We start from the raw sequence: 13,776 nt of genomic DNA, 5'->3' as shown, positions 1-13,776 counted from the left end.
TGGTCGTCCCATACCCCCATATGAAGAATTATTCAACGCTGCATTCTAGCATGATTGGCTCCCAACCAAGCACATCTGAAGGCCAGGTCGGCTGTATGTTCGGCCTCTGGCTGCTATTTGAGAATAAAGTCAGGAGGAATCTACAAAAAATGTCTTGCCTGTTTCTTAAAAGAATTTCATCTAGCACTTGTATGGATGTTTCATTGTTTTTGTCTTATTTGAAATGCCTGGCAGTCGCCCGAAAGCTCTGCAAGCTTTCAAGGGACCCTTTCAGCAGTCCTTTGGGATTTCTGGCTTAGGTAGAAGGATACTCGGTCTTCTGGTTTAATAATGGTTAGTTCATTCGAGGACTAGATAGGATATCCAGCGTGGAATGTATTGTTCCCCACGGTACCTACTATCTTCAATGCCAAGAAAAGCACCCAAGCTCAAAAAAGTCCCAGAGACTGGATATCTCAATCTTCCAATTAGTTCACATCAAGGTCTTGACTGTCACGATGTCTAAATAGGAGTTTTTCCTTTGGTCAATAGCGAATCCCACGCATCGTGTTTGAAACGAAGTCATTCATACCGGCATGTACTGCACGCCATGCTTCCGCAAGACGTTCATCTTTCCACTCGAAGGTCAGTCCGCCTGGAACCGATGCGTCGTTAATATTCCAAATTATGCGAGACGCTCGATTGTCGGGGTAGATTTCGAAGCGAATTTTATAGTATGAAGGATCTGTGATATCATATCTCCCACTCTTCCTGACTTCATCGAAGCTCATACTCCACTCAAAGACGTGGTCGTGGTAGTGCCGGAGTGGGTAGGGCTGTGAGTCTAGACCTCGGAAGGAAATCATAAGGTCGCTTTCTGAGTCTGGACTGACGGTGATTTCTAGCCTGTACTTATAGTCCTTATTGTCATACTTGCCGACGTAGCATTGAAGGGGCAACGGCGGTGCTCCTTGAATTCGCTCCTCAGCCAACCTATTATGTAGTGTAGCAAATTGTTCAAGTGTTCGTCTTTTAGCTTCTTCTGCAAGTCTCACATAATCGGTGGGGTTAGTGAAGTCGAAGAGGCCCTCGATCAGGAGTCGGGCAATCCAGTCAGCAGCATCGCTCATCGCAGTGGTGTTCATGAGGACTATAACAGCTGACTGTGACTCAGGAAAGATAGCAACGAATGAAGAGTATCCCGGTCCTCCGCCTTGGTGATAAATCATGAGCCTAGACTGGTTTCCAGCCCCGAACACAGGTTGCTCAGACATTTCCCAAAGTCCTGAGTTTCCACCGAGCAGGCCCACAATTCCAGGAAGCTGTGCTCTCGCCCAGCCAAATCCGTACGATCGTTCCAATAATGATGGATTCTTCATTGCGATATGGTTGCTAATTATATGCGGAATTTGTTTCAAGACTGTGTTGTTGGATGCCGCGGTATTCTGGCTCGCAGCCAATGTTTCTTTGGCCCATATGAGAAGATCACTCACGGTCGAATAAGCTCCACGTGAACCTTCGAATGATGTATTCGCAAAATTGGGTTGAAATTCTAATGGACAAGCCTCCCCGTTGCTAAGTGAAGCATGTGGTTCAGCGATATTGTTGCTCCCTTCAAACGATGGTCGCAAAGTGGTAGAAGTCATCCCAAGCGGCTGGAATACTTGATTGTGAAGATATTCGTGAAGTGACTGCCCAGATATATGCTCGATTATGTGCGCAGCGATTGTGTATCCCCATGGACCCATCCGCCAGCTCTCACGGTGCGGAAGTGGGTGAGGAATGCGATCGATAGCTTTCAAGAACTCTTCGAGACATGGTTGTGTGCCGCCATTTCCACCGTCGGCTAGTAAAGTTACAATTTCTCCATCCAACCCGCAGCGATGAGCTAGAATATCAGCTATTGTGGCTGTGTGGGTCCAGTAGACACCAGTGTGATCAATCTCAGGTATTATTTCTCTCAAGAGCGTTGTCCACTGAAGCTTTCCATCGTTCACAAGTTTCCCAACACCAGCAGCTACCATTGACATGGTGATGTGCCCGATGCTGTATTGGGTGTTTACGTCTGGGTGTGCTGTTTTGGATTTGTTGCGGAAACCGAAGCTTTCGGTCCACAAAGTTTCTCCATGGTCAAGGACCCCAACAGAAACGCCTGGGACGCCTTCTATTTCGCAAATCTGCTCGATCGAGCTGCTCAGTTTCCGCAGTCGCCCAGTGGTCGATGGAGTTGCCCTAAATAGTGTTAGCGAGTGTATCATGCAGGGAGAGAAAGCTGAGAACCACAGTGGGAACTCAACAAACATGCAACACGTGCATTTTTGATATATCTTTGATGAGAGATCTTTCGGGAGTGTGAGAAGCCAAGTTTTAAGGAGTTCTAGGCAGCCTCTGATGTCATGCCATAACCCCGCGCTACAAAGTACATTGATTAGTTACGAGGCAATACTTTGCATCCCTATACTACATGTACTTAGTCTAAGTCATCTTAATTCTAATGAAAACTGAAACATACAACAGCAGTTTTTCGTATTCCTTTTTATACTTTTTTCCCTACGTAATGGAGAATTGAACTCTGATCGCCACATACTATGAATGCTATTACCTAGTTAACTAGTTGGACCCAAACGTACATGTATGATATGACCTAGATCTATTGGAAGGATACAAGTCATTGTAACCTACTACAATGATGTATCATCTGTCAATCCATACCCCTTATAGAATTTCTTCTTGATGAATTGCAAAACAGTCTCATCGCTCGTGTCGTTCGGATCCAAGGGATTCTTTGCATCCAAGTCTCCGTGCCAGAACGCCGGCACAGCATATCTCTCGCCACCGGTCTTGTTAATGACTCTATGCAGTGTACTCTTGTATTCCCCACCCGTCCATCTCTGGACCATGTCACCCAAATTAATGACAAATTTATCTTCCAGAGCAGGAAGCTCCACCCACTGCTGGGTGGCCTCGTGCCACACCTCAAGGCCATCTTGACCGGGGTCTTGGAGCAGGATAGTAAGGCCGCCATAATCCGTGTGTTGGCCAGAGCCAAACTTGCGTGTATCGGTCCATGTGTGTGCCGGGTAGCGAAGCAGCTTCAGAAACCTGCACTCCGTGTGAGACACAAACCATGTAGTGGGAACACAGGGATTGTCTTACATTGCAGCGTCCGTGGTAAAGTCCTTCAGAATCGACGGCGGGTGGCCCAGGCTGACAGCAAGAAGCTCCATCACTTTGAACCCGACCTTGCGTGCATGTTCATAGTATTCCATTACCGGCCGGCGGAAATCGTTCTCTGCAAGATCGGGCGGCCACACGTTGGGGCCTTTGCCAAAGTCCACCTGGTCGAGGGGAAGTTCCTTCCCCACAAAGAAGCCCTGTGCACCGTTAGCTGATTTTTCAAAAGAATCGAGCATCAATGAACCTGACCTCTTTAGCATCGCGCTCGAAGTCACCATGGTGTGGGTCGTTGGCTTGCTGCTCCCCTGGTCCCTCGTAGCCGCGTCGCCAGGAGTATTTGTAAAGAGAAATCCGCCTCTTCTTCTCCAACGGGAGGTCGAATAGTGCCTTGCAGGCTGCGAACATTCGCCGCTGGCTCTCTACCGGCACACCATGGCCTTCAACTTGAAAGAATCCATGTTCCAGGCATGCTGTCCGCACTTGCTCAATGACCTTTGCTCGCTTTTCTTCCGAGTAGGCATCGAAGTAGTCCCGCAGATCGATTGTGGGGATATACCTATCCTCGTTCTTGACGACGGCCGCATCGACAGACATGACGGCTTATGTGAGGTGCTAAGAATGTGTTTCTGGGTAGATAAGATTCGACTTTAGCCTGGGTTATCGTTCGTTCTCCGTTATTAGCCTGTTAAAATATACAGCTGTGATTTTTACTTGGACCTAGTATAGAGATATATATTTCCGTTGTGAATATTGTATGATCCGCATCTAGACTCAGAAAGCCGCGAGTAAGCACAAAATAAAAAAAAAAACCTTCGCTCATTCTGTCTGCCTCGAAGACCAGAGCCAAGCCGATGCTTCTCGGTTGGTGGAAGTTTGGTGTCGGCTGTTTCAAGAAAGGGCTCCGAGGCAACCGAATTTGGCTGCACCGAGGGGCAGTGAATTCGGTCACTTTTTTTCATCCCTGTCAATCGCAGGTGGGCTTCGAATTGACCAAATATAGGAACAGGATTTGTCGACCGAGCAATTCGGTGGTTATATTGCGCCGATTATCCCGTCTTCATGAAGCTACCCGGTGATCCTCGATACATGATCGGAACGGGGTCCGTATCCTCCTGACGGTAGTATAGTTCTACATCGCAAGGGCTGGAATATCTGGTGTGGCGATCTATGAGTTATGATACGTAGTCACCAAAACAAATGGATAACTAGGAGCATAATTTTTTGTCACGAGTTTATTCCTCTGACTCAAATTAGACCTCATGATGGATTTATTGACATGGTATACTCTATCAACCAGCCAAGTGGCCGAGCAGTAACTCGACCATCGCATCTTCCTTGGTCTAGTGGTGATGATTTCCGCTTGTCATTAATACCGATAAGCGCGGGAGACCGGGGTTCGATTCCCCGAGGGAGAGATTTCTTTTTGGTTTTTTTGTTGGGGTCTCGTATAGGCGGAGCTAGCCGTCGATCAAATATTAAGCATGTATATGCTAGTAGCTCTAGTGGATTTACGGTCAGACCCTTTTGTGCGTAATTCCATAACCGAGTCCGCTGCCTGGAGGTTGGGGACATTCAGGCAGATAATGCCCTACAAGCTCCGCCCAATGCCTATACAGCAACAGCAACAAGAACATGGTCTACGGCATAGGTGTCGCTTGAAAACAATCAATTGTCTTACGTCGAGTGTACCACAACAAACTCTGCCAGGTAAATTGGACCTTGGACGGGAAATTAACATTTCCAAAGCTCAAACAACCACGTATAATGTATGATGATGACAAGAACGTCGGGAAATAAAAACTTATACCGGGTACACTAGCTTCTGCCCAGACATGGCTTGAGTACGAATCATATCCACGCCCTCCTTTACACCATCCCAGCCCCCGGTCATAACCTTGATTGGGTGTGTATCAAATTTACCCTGGTCCAGCAACGCCTGCACACTCACCGTAAACTCCACCGCAAATTTATGATCATCTGGTCGTGCATCCCGAGAGTACTCTCCATCGATATCCACCTTGCGTCCGAACACGGTCAATGCCAGAAGCCACGACGGCTCAATGGTAAGGGGTCTCGTCTCTGTGATAGCGCTGCGAAACGGCTCGAGAGTAACGTAGCGACCACCAGCACGGCCCATGGCATTATAGCAGAGCTGCGTCGTGTCAGCCATGGCCACGCAGTCCAACGTATACGCCAGCGTCCCTCCAGTGTACCGGCGGATCTCAGCCGCGCATTCAGGGTCACTATAGTCAAAGGCGTGCTCGGCACCGAAGCGGCGGACTAGATCCATGTTTGCCTTGGAGCACGTAGCGATAGGACGAAGACCGGCACTGAGATAGAAGACAACGGTCCCCAGTTAGCATATGCAGCGGGGGAATCAATACAGAGTGAGAGAGTTATACGCACAGCTTTAGTAGCTGGATAGCACGTGTGCCTGTAGCGGTACTGCCACCGGCAACCAAGACGAAGCGCTCGTCTTCGGCGATCTCCATGTCATTGGGGCCACTGAGCGACCCTGGCACCTTCAACTCGTGGAAAAGGCCCAGCCCGGCAGTGAAAAGGCCCAGACCAATAGAGGCAGCATCGTTGAACGACATTTCGTCCGGTATCCGAAGAATCAAGTCCGCGGGAGCCGCCACGTATTCAGCGAAGGCACCCACGTCCGGTTCAACGGAGTTCATGCCGTGAACCCAGCCCGCAACGCGATCCCCGATATGCAAATGTGCGGGCGTGTTCGGTCCCATTGCAACGATGGTTCCTGCGAAGTCATAGCCGTGGACTGCTCCTGGCACGGGGCTGTAGTCGAGCATTTTTGCATCGACTGGGTTGATAGCCACGGCGGCAGTCTTCACGATGGCCACCATAGGCCCTGGAGAGGGCACCGTCGCATCATGTTGAATGCGTAGCTTGCCAGCTGCCTCGGCCACGATGGTCGTTTGCTGACGAGGCAAAATGGGAGTCACTGAGGGCATTTTTGGATGTTGAGACGAGTCTTCAGGGAAATTCTGAAATGGGCTTGGACGACGGTCTCGTATAATTTGGTTGTTTGGAGACTCTCATTTTTTCTAACCAGGTTAGCTTCTTACTTACATACAGGCTGGTGAGATTGTGCTGGTGTAGCACACGGTGATGGTAACATGCTCTCAATTCGAGATGACTATCACTTTGCACGGGGAGATAATCGGTCGACCCTCTCTGTGTTCAAAAGTGACCGAATCGGTAGACCTTCTCGCCCGATGTGTGACACGCAGTCAGTTGCCGATTATCCGTGGGCTATCTTTTTCGTATCAAATTGTGTGGATCGGTGGCGTCCAAACATATCTTGTGGACGGCTCTAACACCGAGGCCGAGTAGCCTGCATGATGAAGAGACCGAGAGAGCGGGAGATCCTAGACAATCACGGCAGTTCTCCTTTGTACATATGATTTATTTATTTATTTTTCTAGACTGGTTAGTAATCTCTACTCCTTGCAACGCTGTTCGTTCTCGGAATTAACGGCACGCGAAGAGCCCAAACTCCGAAGTACCCTGCACGAAGCAATGGCGGATCCCTGAAGCTTATGCCGTTTATCCTTTAATCGTTCTTCACGAAGTAGACAAAGCTTGGTCGACATCGCACTCCCCCGATGAAGTGTATGTCGCTTTTTCTCTCTGGTTCTCATTTCGTCTCCCCTTGCTGGATCAACTATTAATAGTGCATTATATATATTACACGGGCGTCATTACAACTGAGGTTTTAGTTTTCGAACTTTGACGACTGCTATGGCCTCCGGCACTGAGGAAGATACATTGAATAGGGAGGAGAATGGCTCTGACTCGGATCATCTTTCAAAGGAACCGATCGCGGTGCCTGCACTGGACTGGGATGGGCCCACCGATCCAGTGAGAAACTCCCAACACCAACGTGATTGAAAAATCCTGCTCACCTTGCTTGAAGAACAACCCGCGCAACTTCTCTACGCCCAAGAAAGTGTTCATCACTGCCTGCTTGGCCTCGCTAGTATGCATCGCTACCTTCGGCTCGTCCGTGATGAGTCCTGCTAGTGGCCAGCTCATCCACGAGTTTGGTATATCCAAAGAGGTATCGGTTCTAGCAACGGCTCTGTACGTTCTAGGGTTTGCATTTGGGCCCTTAATATTTGGCCCAGCTTCGGAGGTTCTGGGCCGAAAATATCCACTAAGCGTCGGCGTCTTCCTGTTCGGTATTTTCAGTATCCCAATCGCCGTTGCTAAGAATGTCGCCACCATATTCGTCTGTCGCTTCCTCTGCGGGACCTTCGCGGCTGCCCCGCTGGCTATTGTTTGTCTCCAAATTCCTCCACTTGCCGTCCACCCCTGCGAGATATACTGACCCGAAAACCATAGGCTGGGGGCGGTCTCGCCGATCTCTGGGAACCCCTCTCGCGGGGTATTGCCGTGGCTGGCTTTGCTAGTGCTACATTTCTGGGACCCGTGCTAGGTCCTATTGGTAAGTAAACTGGCGAGGCCTTGGTTAAATGACTCAGTACTGACACTGATCCAGTGGGCGGCTTCGTCACCAAGTCACATTTGGGATGGCGGTGGACGCAGTGGCTTTGTGTCATTTTCTCTCTCGTCTTTCTTGCCATTTACTTCGTCTGCTGTCCTGAAACGTACAGCCCTGTCGTCCTCGCTCGATTGGCAAAGAAGAGAGGATATGTGCCCCCGGGGGGCAAGGTCGACTTCAAGCAGCTCGCCAGAGTCTATATGCTAAGGCCATTCATCATGCTCGTACAGGAGCCTATCTTAGCTCTGTTAACGCTGTACATGGGATTCATTTACGGTTTCTTGTATCTCTGCTTCGAGGCATTCCCCATCGCCTTTGAGGAACATCGTGGCTGGGATATCGGTACCGGGTCTCTCCCCTTTCTCTCCATCACGGTTGGTGTGCTCATTGGCGTTGTCATCATTATCGTCCATACTATGACCCGTATGCGGAGAAAGTTAGAGACAGTGGGAGATGCACCAGAAGAGCGTCTTGTGCCCATGATGATTGGCAGTATTTTGATGCCTGCAGGCATATTTTGGTTTGCCTGTGAGTTATTCATCCCTGTGGAATAGGCGAGAAACGTAATCGACTGACATTTCTGGTAGGGACTTCTAATACCTCCATACCCTGGGCTCCACAGGTGGTATCTGGGGTATTTATCGGTTGTGGGATTCTCTTGATTTTCTTACAGGTGGGAAAATGCACTCTTTGCACTCAATTATAAATAAGAGGATATGTTGATTAATGACTAAATAGGGCATGAACTATATCATCGACGTCTACAAGGTAATGGCCAACTCGGCAATTTCGATCAACGCCATGTTCCGGGGTCTCCTAGGTGCCGGTTTCCCTTTATTTGCCTCATATATGGTATGGTAACACCCTGACATGAAGTATTCAAGATATCCGCCTAATTCTCTCTTAGTTTGATAACCTTGGTGTACCATGGGCTATGTCTTTGCTGGGATTTCTGTGTGTCGCTCTAGTTCCTGTCCCATTTTTATTCTTCATTTATGGAGAGAGAATTCGGAAGTGGAGCAAGTTTACAGCTCATTAGATAGAGCATTAATCCAATGATCAAAAGTTTATACGGGCTGAATCTGCTATCTTTCCACGACCCCTTTATCCGATAATTTGAGTTGCTCTTGTTGCGTAATTGGATCGCTTGAAACTTGGCATAGAGACAAACGTACTAAATCCACTATTCGGTGGATACTAAGCATACGTAGGCCTAGTCTAATGAGACATTCAAGGTAATAGCCTAGACCAGTAGATCCCAAAAGGCTGAGTGGGGACTTGGATAGGGGTTTCAACTCCTAGTACCACCCACTGGTTAACAATGTAAGTAGAATCCATGGATCTACAAAGATAGATGGGAAGAGTACAACTGAGCCCTAGTTGATTCCCAGGTATTTATATCCACGTTATTTGCATTCCTGGCTTTGGCTATATACTTCGGCCACATCAGCCACGAATCCGACCCTCCGCCACGTGGTACGTATTATGTACAAAGTCCTCGGATCGCTCTGCTCTCATGCTCTTTAGTACCTAATCTATTTGCCGAAAACGGCCCAGTCACCCTGTCCCCAAGTGGTCTTCAGAGTCCAGTGCTTAATCTTCCACAATCCGTCCCCAGTATCCTTGACAAGCTCGACCGCATACAGTCCACCAGCAAGCAGGAAGTCAGAGCCGGGCTTCATGCCCTCTCCACCGCGGTAGTGTTGAGAAAGAGCAGAGCATGACACCTGAGCCTTGGATTCTTCTGTGATGTTGATACGCATGTTGGAGAGGAAGTGGTTGGTGTCCATTTTGGCGATGTTGGCGTAGCATCCGCTGTAGATGGCATCGTAGCCTTCCAAGACAGTGCCATTGAGGATCAAGACGGCGTCCTCAGTCAAGGCAGATTTGAAGAGAGCATCGTCGGCTGTGTCAAAGGCGATGACGCCGCGGTAGAGGGCATCAGCGATGGCATCGCGGTCGCTGAGGGCAGGTGTGAGGGAAGCTGGAAGTGCTGGTGCGGCCATGATGGGTATTTTGAATATCAAATTATGCAGTGGTGTACGGTTGAAAAGATTGTTGGCTTGACGTTAGGATGTACGGTTGTAAAATTCTAAAATGAGCAGGATTTAGAGTACTTATGCCAAGCTGGAAGGCACTTGAGGCATGCTATCAAATTGGGACCGGCTACAGTAACTTTCGGTATCTTCCAAAGGCTATCTCCGACGGATGGGGTTAACGGAGTTAGGGGAGACATCGGCGTAAACGGGGCCCGAGATAGCAAAGGATCATTGATTGGCTACGGGGAACCGCGGGATTTTCCAAGGTTAGCGGGTCGGCCCACAAAACGTCCTCGGGAGGGACCCGCTACCCCTCAGGCAAAGCTTAGCAATGCTTGGGATCAGCCTTGGAAAGGTTGAAACTTACCGAACACCATCCCTAGTTAGAACGTAGATAGCGGTCGAATAAGGAAAACCTTCCGAGCATGTCCTATTTGGGACTATTACTGCCTGTGAATCGTTTCACGGTACAAGTGCTCCAATCAGTGACATCATCCCTCACCATCTCCTGCAGTGATCGACGTGAAAAATCTCTCATAGATCCTTGATGTGTAGAAGTTGACAATCTTGGTTTATATGTAATTCTAGAACTTAAATGTCAGACAAGGGAGAGTACGGTAGATCCTTTTTAACTTTTTTCTTCGGTCCAAATCCTCTGAAACAATGAAAGTTTTGATTATTTTTGCCCACCCGGAACCACAATCTCTCAATGGCACACTTCATCAGATTGCCATAGAAGAGCTGGAAGGACAAGGCCATCATGTCCAGGTCTCCGATCTATATAAGATGAAGTGGAAGTCAGAAGTGGATCGTGAAGACTTTCCAAATTTTCCGAAGGACCAACGGCTGGACCTGTGGTAAGTCATCGGAATTATAAGCAGTGCGTTGTTGGTGGGGGTCGTTGGGGGCGGAAAGGTGTTCTGAGTACATTGGGGCCAGAAATAATCTCGCCTTATTTGGTAGTTGCGGCTAAGCTAACTGCAGTGAGATTTGGCAGGGCCGCATCCGCTGAAGCATATGCGGAGAATTCTTTAACTCAAGATGTGCTTGACGAGCAAGCCAAGCTGCGATGGGCCGACTTCGTGATTTTCCACTTCCCCCTCTGGTGGTTCACTATGCCAGCAATTCTGAAGGGATGGGTGGACAGGGTCTACACCTATGGCTTTGGTCACGGCATTGGAGATCATTCCGACAAACGCTGGGGAGACCGATACGGAGAAGGTACTTTGGCAGGGAAACGAGCCATGCTGATCGTAACTCTTGGCGGCTGGAAGGAACACTACTCGGCCCGCGGCATTAGTGGCCCAATTGAAGACGTTTTATTCCCGATTAACCACGGTATTCTGTTTTACCCCGGCTTCGACGTTCTACCACCATTTGTTGCCTTCCGAGTTCACAAAACTAGTTTTGATGAACTGGCCAGTGAACTCCGAAAAAGAATGCGTGAAATTGAGTTTACGAAACCTATTCCCTATCGCAACCAAAATGGTGGCGAGTACACTATCCCAACCTTGACTCTGCACGAGAGTCACGGTGGAAACCTCGCATCTGGTTTCGAACTTCATACACGCACGAAAGTGGAGACATCCGATGTGAAATAAAACATAAATGGGTAAGTGGAATTTACCAGGGACGTCGCAGCCAAGGGAGGGAGGTGTTGGGGGGGGGAGGCAATGGAAATACCCGGCCGCCCGGGGATTATGTGGATGTTTTGGGTCCATGGGTAGCTATCTAGGAAAGTCTTTGTTCTAGACAACATAGGTGGATGTAACATCTGTGGACCAAGTCCACTAATGTTCAAGTACCGCTAGCCTAACTTGGGCAGTGGGTCCACAATTGTTTTCTCGTTTATGCAAAATACTTGGTTGGTTCATAATCTCTCTTTATGTAACTGGAATCCTGCTTGTTGATCCCGATGGGTCAGACATAAAAATAGTATTACAGTTTGAATAATTTTCAGCTTCCCTTGAGGGTGAATACTCTGCGAATTATTAGTGTGTAAATCTTTTGTACACCAGAATCACATTACATAGGATTCGTGCGACGATAAGACCTGACCTAGGACCTTTCGAGGTCGGGAGTGACCCGACGATATTTGTAAGCGGAGGGTGTCTCAACCTTGGGAGCTCTTCAGTAAGAAATAGAGGAGAGTCTTGCCAATTTTGCCCCACCGATAACCCCAACCTAACTAGGGAAATGGGGTGAACACATTGGGGTCATTGGTTGCTGCCCTGGGGGACCCCGGCTCCTGACCTTTGAAGGATTCTAACCCTCGCACTTAATGTCCCAATTACGGTCTGCAGAGCTTGTCACTAGGGGTCCGGATTCGTCATATCAGTGTTTGCCGTGAAATAACAAGTCAGACTGGTCGCTTACTCCGTAGATTACCATGTACATACGTACTGTTGAAGGATTTGAAAGCAGCAAGCTTATCACTGTGCATATGTCCGTATTATTCACGGTTCCCATTGGGCAGAGATTGCATATCGCTGCGCATCATACCTCGAAGCAAAATATCAGTATATGCACGTGGTGATTATGTCGCAACATTCAAGCCGTGTGAAGGGCTTTTGAGGCAATACGGCTTATTCGTATTACCTTCAGCGTCCTTATAGAGCATGGCTGCCACTAACCCCGGGATCTGACTGTTGAATCGACGCTTCCACTCTTTAGGCCTTGATCAAAACTGCAGGCATATTAAAGTTTGATTGGCATTGTCACCCGAACGCCAATCAACCTTTGAAGATGAATTTCTCCGGAAGATCCGAGCCTGGTAGGAAAGGCAACAGGGCCAGCAACAACAATACCAATTCGACAACCAACACAGCTACGGCCACCACCAATGACTCAAACCGACCTGCTTGCGATCGGTGCAAAGGGCAGAAATTGAGATGCATCTGGGAGCATGGCTCGGACACTTGCCGCAGGTGCACCCGTGCTCGGGCTATCTGCCAACAACCGCGACCACGTCCTTTTGGTAGACCTCGCAGCTCTACTAAAAGCAAAAACCCCACCGCTCCAAGTCAAGCACATACCAAAGTATGGGTACCTAGCGCTAGCAATGATGGTACTACTCAGCCTCAGGAGAATGATGCTGAAATGCCTATGGCGATGTCTGGCGATCAGGATCCCATGTCCTTTCTTTCCCCTACTGCCGTTGACCTGCCTCGGTATCTGGGGTTGGCTTCATTCCCCATGGACCCCAGCCTGCAGATAGCCATCTCCCCGCCACATGGCGTGCACGGTAATTCTTTCAATTGGTATATTTCAAAATCCCCTTTTCGCCATGTCCTTCACAATGAGTATACTAAGTTCGTCTTATTTCTAGGGAGACAAGTCTGATTGGGAACTTTTCTGATGCACAACTCAAGAACCCTGCCACATTTTATCAGCCCCAAGGTGTCATAAGTGCGGCCAATGCGGCCACACCCGCGCCTGTGCCTGAATCTGCGTCTGCGTCTGTATCTGCATCTGCATCTGCAGATGGCGCCTCTTTATTTGAGTTCGACCCAGATGATTTCTCAGGAGATCCAAACTACAACCACTGCAATTGGCTGAAGCAGCTTGGCGATCTCAATGTTGCCATATACCAACATCCCTTACACCCTAAGCCCGTTAGCGGGAATACGCCTGGAGTTTCCGCTGCTTTCTCCGCCCAACTAGTCAGGTTGTCTAGCCTTCAGATCGGCCGGCTTCTACATATGACATCCCAGCTCAGAAGACTGACCAAAGAAATCGATTCGGCAGACCATGTACAACCCAATTATGATGGGTCAGCTGAGCCTGATTCCCTTGGTGGAATCAACCTAGCCAAGCATGATCGGTCGACTCTGTTCGTGGTCTTAGGTTGTTACGTGAGACTAGAACAAACTTTTACTCAAGCGTTAGCTACGGTAGTTGAAATCAGGAGATGTGGGCCTTTGTCAGATGACACCTATCAGCTTATGCCGAGGCTCACTCTAGACGGTTGTTCTTTGGAATTTTGTCAAACGATGCAGATTGACTTTGTGATCTATATATGTGAGAAGACTTTAGTTCAGATTAGGCAGAGCATTA

General features: G+C 48.7%; 7 protein-coding genes across 7 annotated transcripts; 3 read left to right on the top strand and 4 right to left on the bottom strand.

The window, feature by feature from the left end:
* Positions 1–524: 524 nt before the first annotated feature.
* On the bottom strand, positions 525–3,750 carry N7537_010891 (uncharacterized protein; the record flags this gene model as incomplete). The annotated part of the gene is made up of 4 exons (XM_056901945.1): positions 525–2,211; positions 2,692–3,081; positions 3,136–3,353; positions 3,406–3,750. The coding sequence occupies 4 exons, from the start codon at positions 3,748–3,750 to the stop codon at positions 525–527; spliced, it is 2,640 nt and encodes an 879-aa protein (XP_056747232.1).
* Positions 3,751–4,413: 663 nt separating this feature from the next.
* On the bottom strand, positions 4,414–4,728 carry N7537_010890 (uncharacterized protein; the record flags this gene model as incomplete). Its single annotated transcript, XM_056901944.1, has 2 exons — positions 4,414–4,575; positions 4,669–4,728. The coding sequence occupies 2 exons, from the start codon at positions 4,726–4,728 to the stop codon at positions 4,414–4,416; spliced, it is 222 nt and encodes a 73-aa protein (XP_056747231.1).
* A 229-nt stretch (positions 4,729–4,957) lies between these two features.
* N7537_010889 (zinc-binding alcohol dehydrogenase family protein) lies at positions 4,958–6,128 on the bottom strand (the record flags this gene model as incomplete). The annotated part of the gene is made up of 2 exons (XM_056901943.1): positions 4,958–5,486; positions 5,563–6,128. The coding sequence occupies 2 exons, from the start codon at positions 6,126–6,128 to the stop codon at positions 4,958–4,960; spliced, it is 1,095 nt and encodes a 364-aa protein (XP_056747230.1).
* A 790-nt stretch (positions 6,129–6,918) lies between these two features.
* On the top strand, positions 6,919–8,720 carry N7537_010888 (MFS transporter; the record flags this gene model as incomplete). The annotated part of the gene is made up of 7 exons (XM_056901942.1): positions 6,919–7,038; positions 7,094–7,456; positions 7,522–7,624; positions 7,679–8,209; positions 8,269–8,354; positions 8,420–8,533; positions 8,589–8,720. 7 exons carry the CDS (start codon positions 6,919–6,921, stop codon positions 8,718–8,720), a joined length of 1,449 nt encoding a protein of 482 aa, XP_056747229.1.
* A 496-nt stretch (positions 8,721–9,216) lies between these two features.
* N7537_010887 (nuclear transport factor 2 family protein) lies at positions 9,217–9,687 on the bottom strand (the record flags this gene model as incomplete). Its single annotated transcript, XM_056901941.1, has 1 exon — positions 9,217–9,687. One exon carries the CDS (start codon positions 9,685–9,687, stop codon positions 9,217–9,219), a length of 471 nt encoding a protein of 156 aa, XP_056747228.1.
* A 696-nt stretch (positions 9,688–10,383) lies between these two features.
* Positions 10,384–11,321, top strand: N7537_010886 (NAD(P)H-dependent oxidoreductase; the record flags this gene model as incomplete). The annotated part of the gene is made up of 2 exons (XM_056901940.1): positions 10,384–10,577; positions 10,718–11,321. 2 exons carry the CDS (start codon positions 10,384–10,386, stop codon positions 11,319–11,321), a joined length of 798 nt encoding a protein of 265 aa, XP_056747227.1.
* A 1,304-nt stretch (positions 11,322–12,625) lies between these two features.
* Positions 12,626–13,608, top strand: N7537_010885 (uncharacterized protein; the record flags this gene model as incomplete). Its single annotated transcript, XM_056901939.1, is given in 4 exon segments — positions 12,626–12,759; positions 12,774–12,980; positions 13,049–13,574; positions 13,603–13,608. 4 exon segments carry the CDS (start codon positions 12,626–12,628, stop codon positions 13,606–13,608), a joined length of 873 nt encoding a protein of 290 aa, XP_056747226.1.
* Positions 13,609–13,776: the final 168 nt, after the last annotated feature.

This window comes from Penicillium hordei (genome assembly GCF_028827395.1).
Source record: "Penicillium hordei strain IBT 12815 chromosome Unknown utg000006l_segment0_segment0, whole genome shotgun sequence".
Taxonomy (NCBI): domain Eukaryota; kingdom Fungi; phylum Ascomycota; class Eurotiomycetes; order Eurotiales; family Aspergillaceae; genus Penicillium; species Penicillium hordei.
Note: the sequence above shows the minus strand (reverse complement) of the source record. Positions and strands in the feature narration are given on the sequence as shown.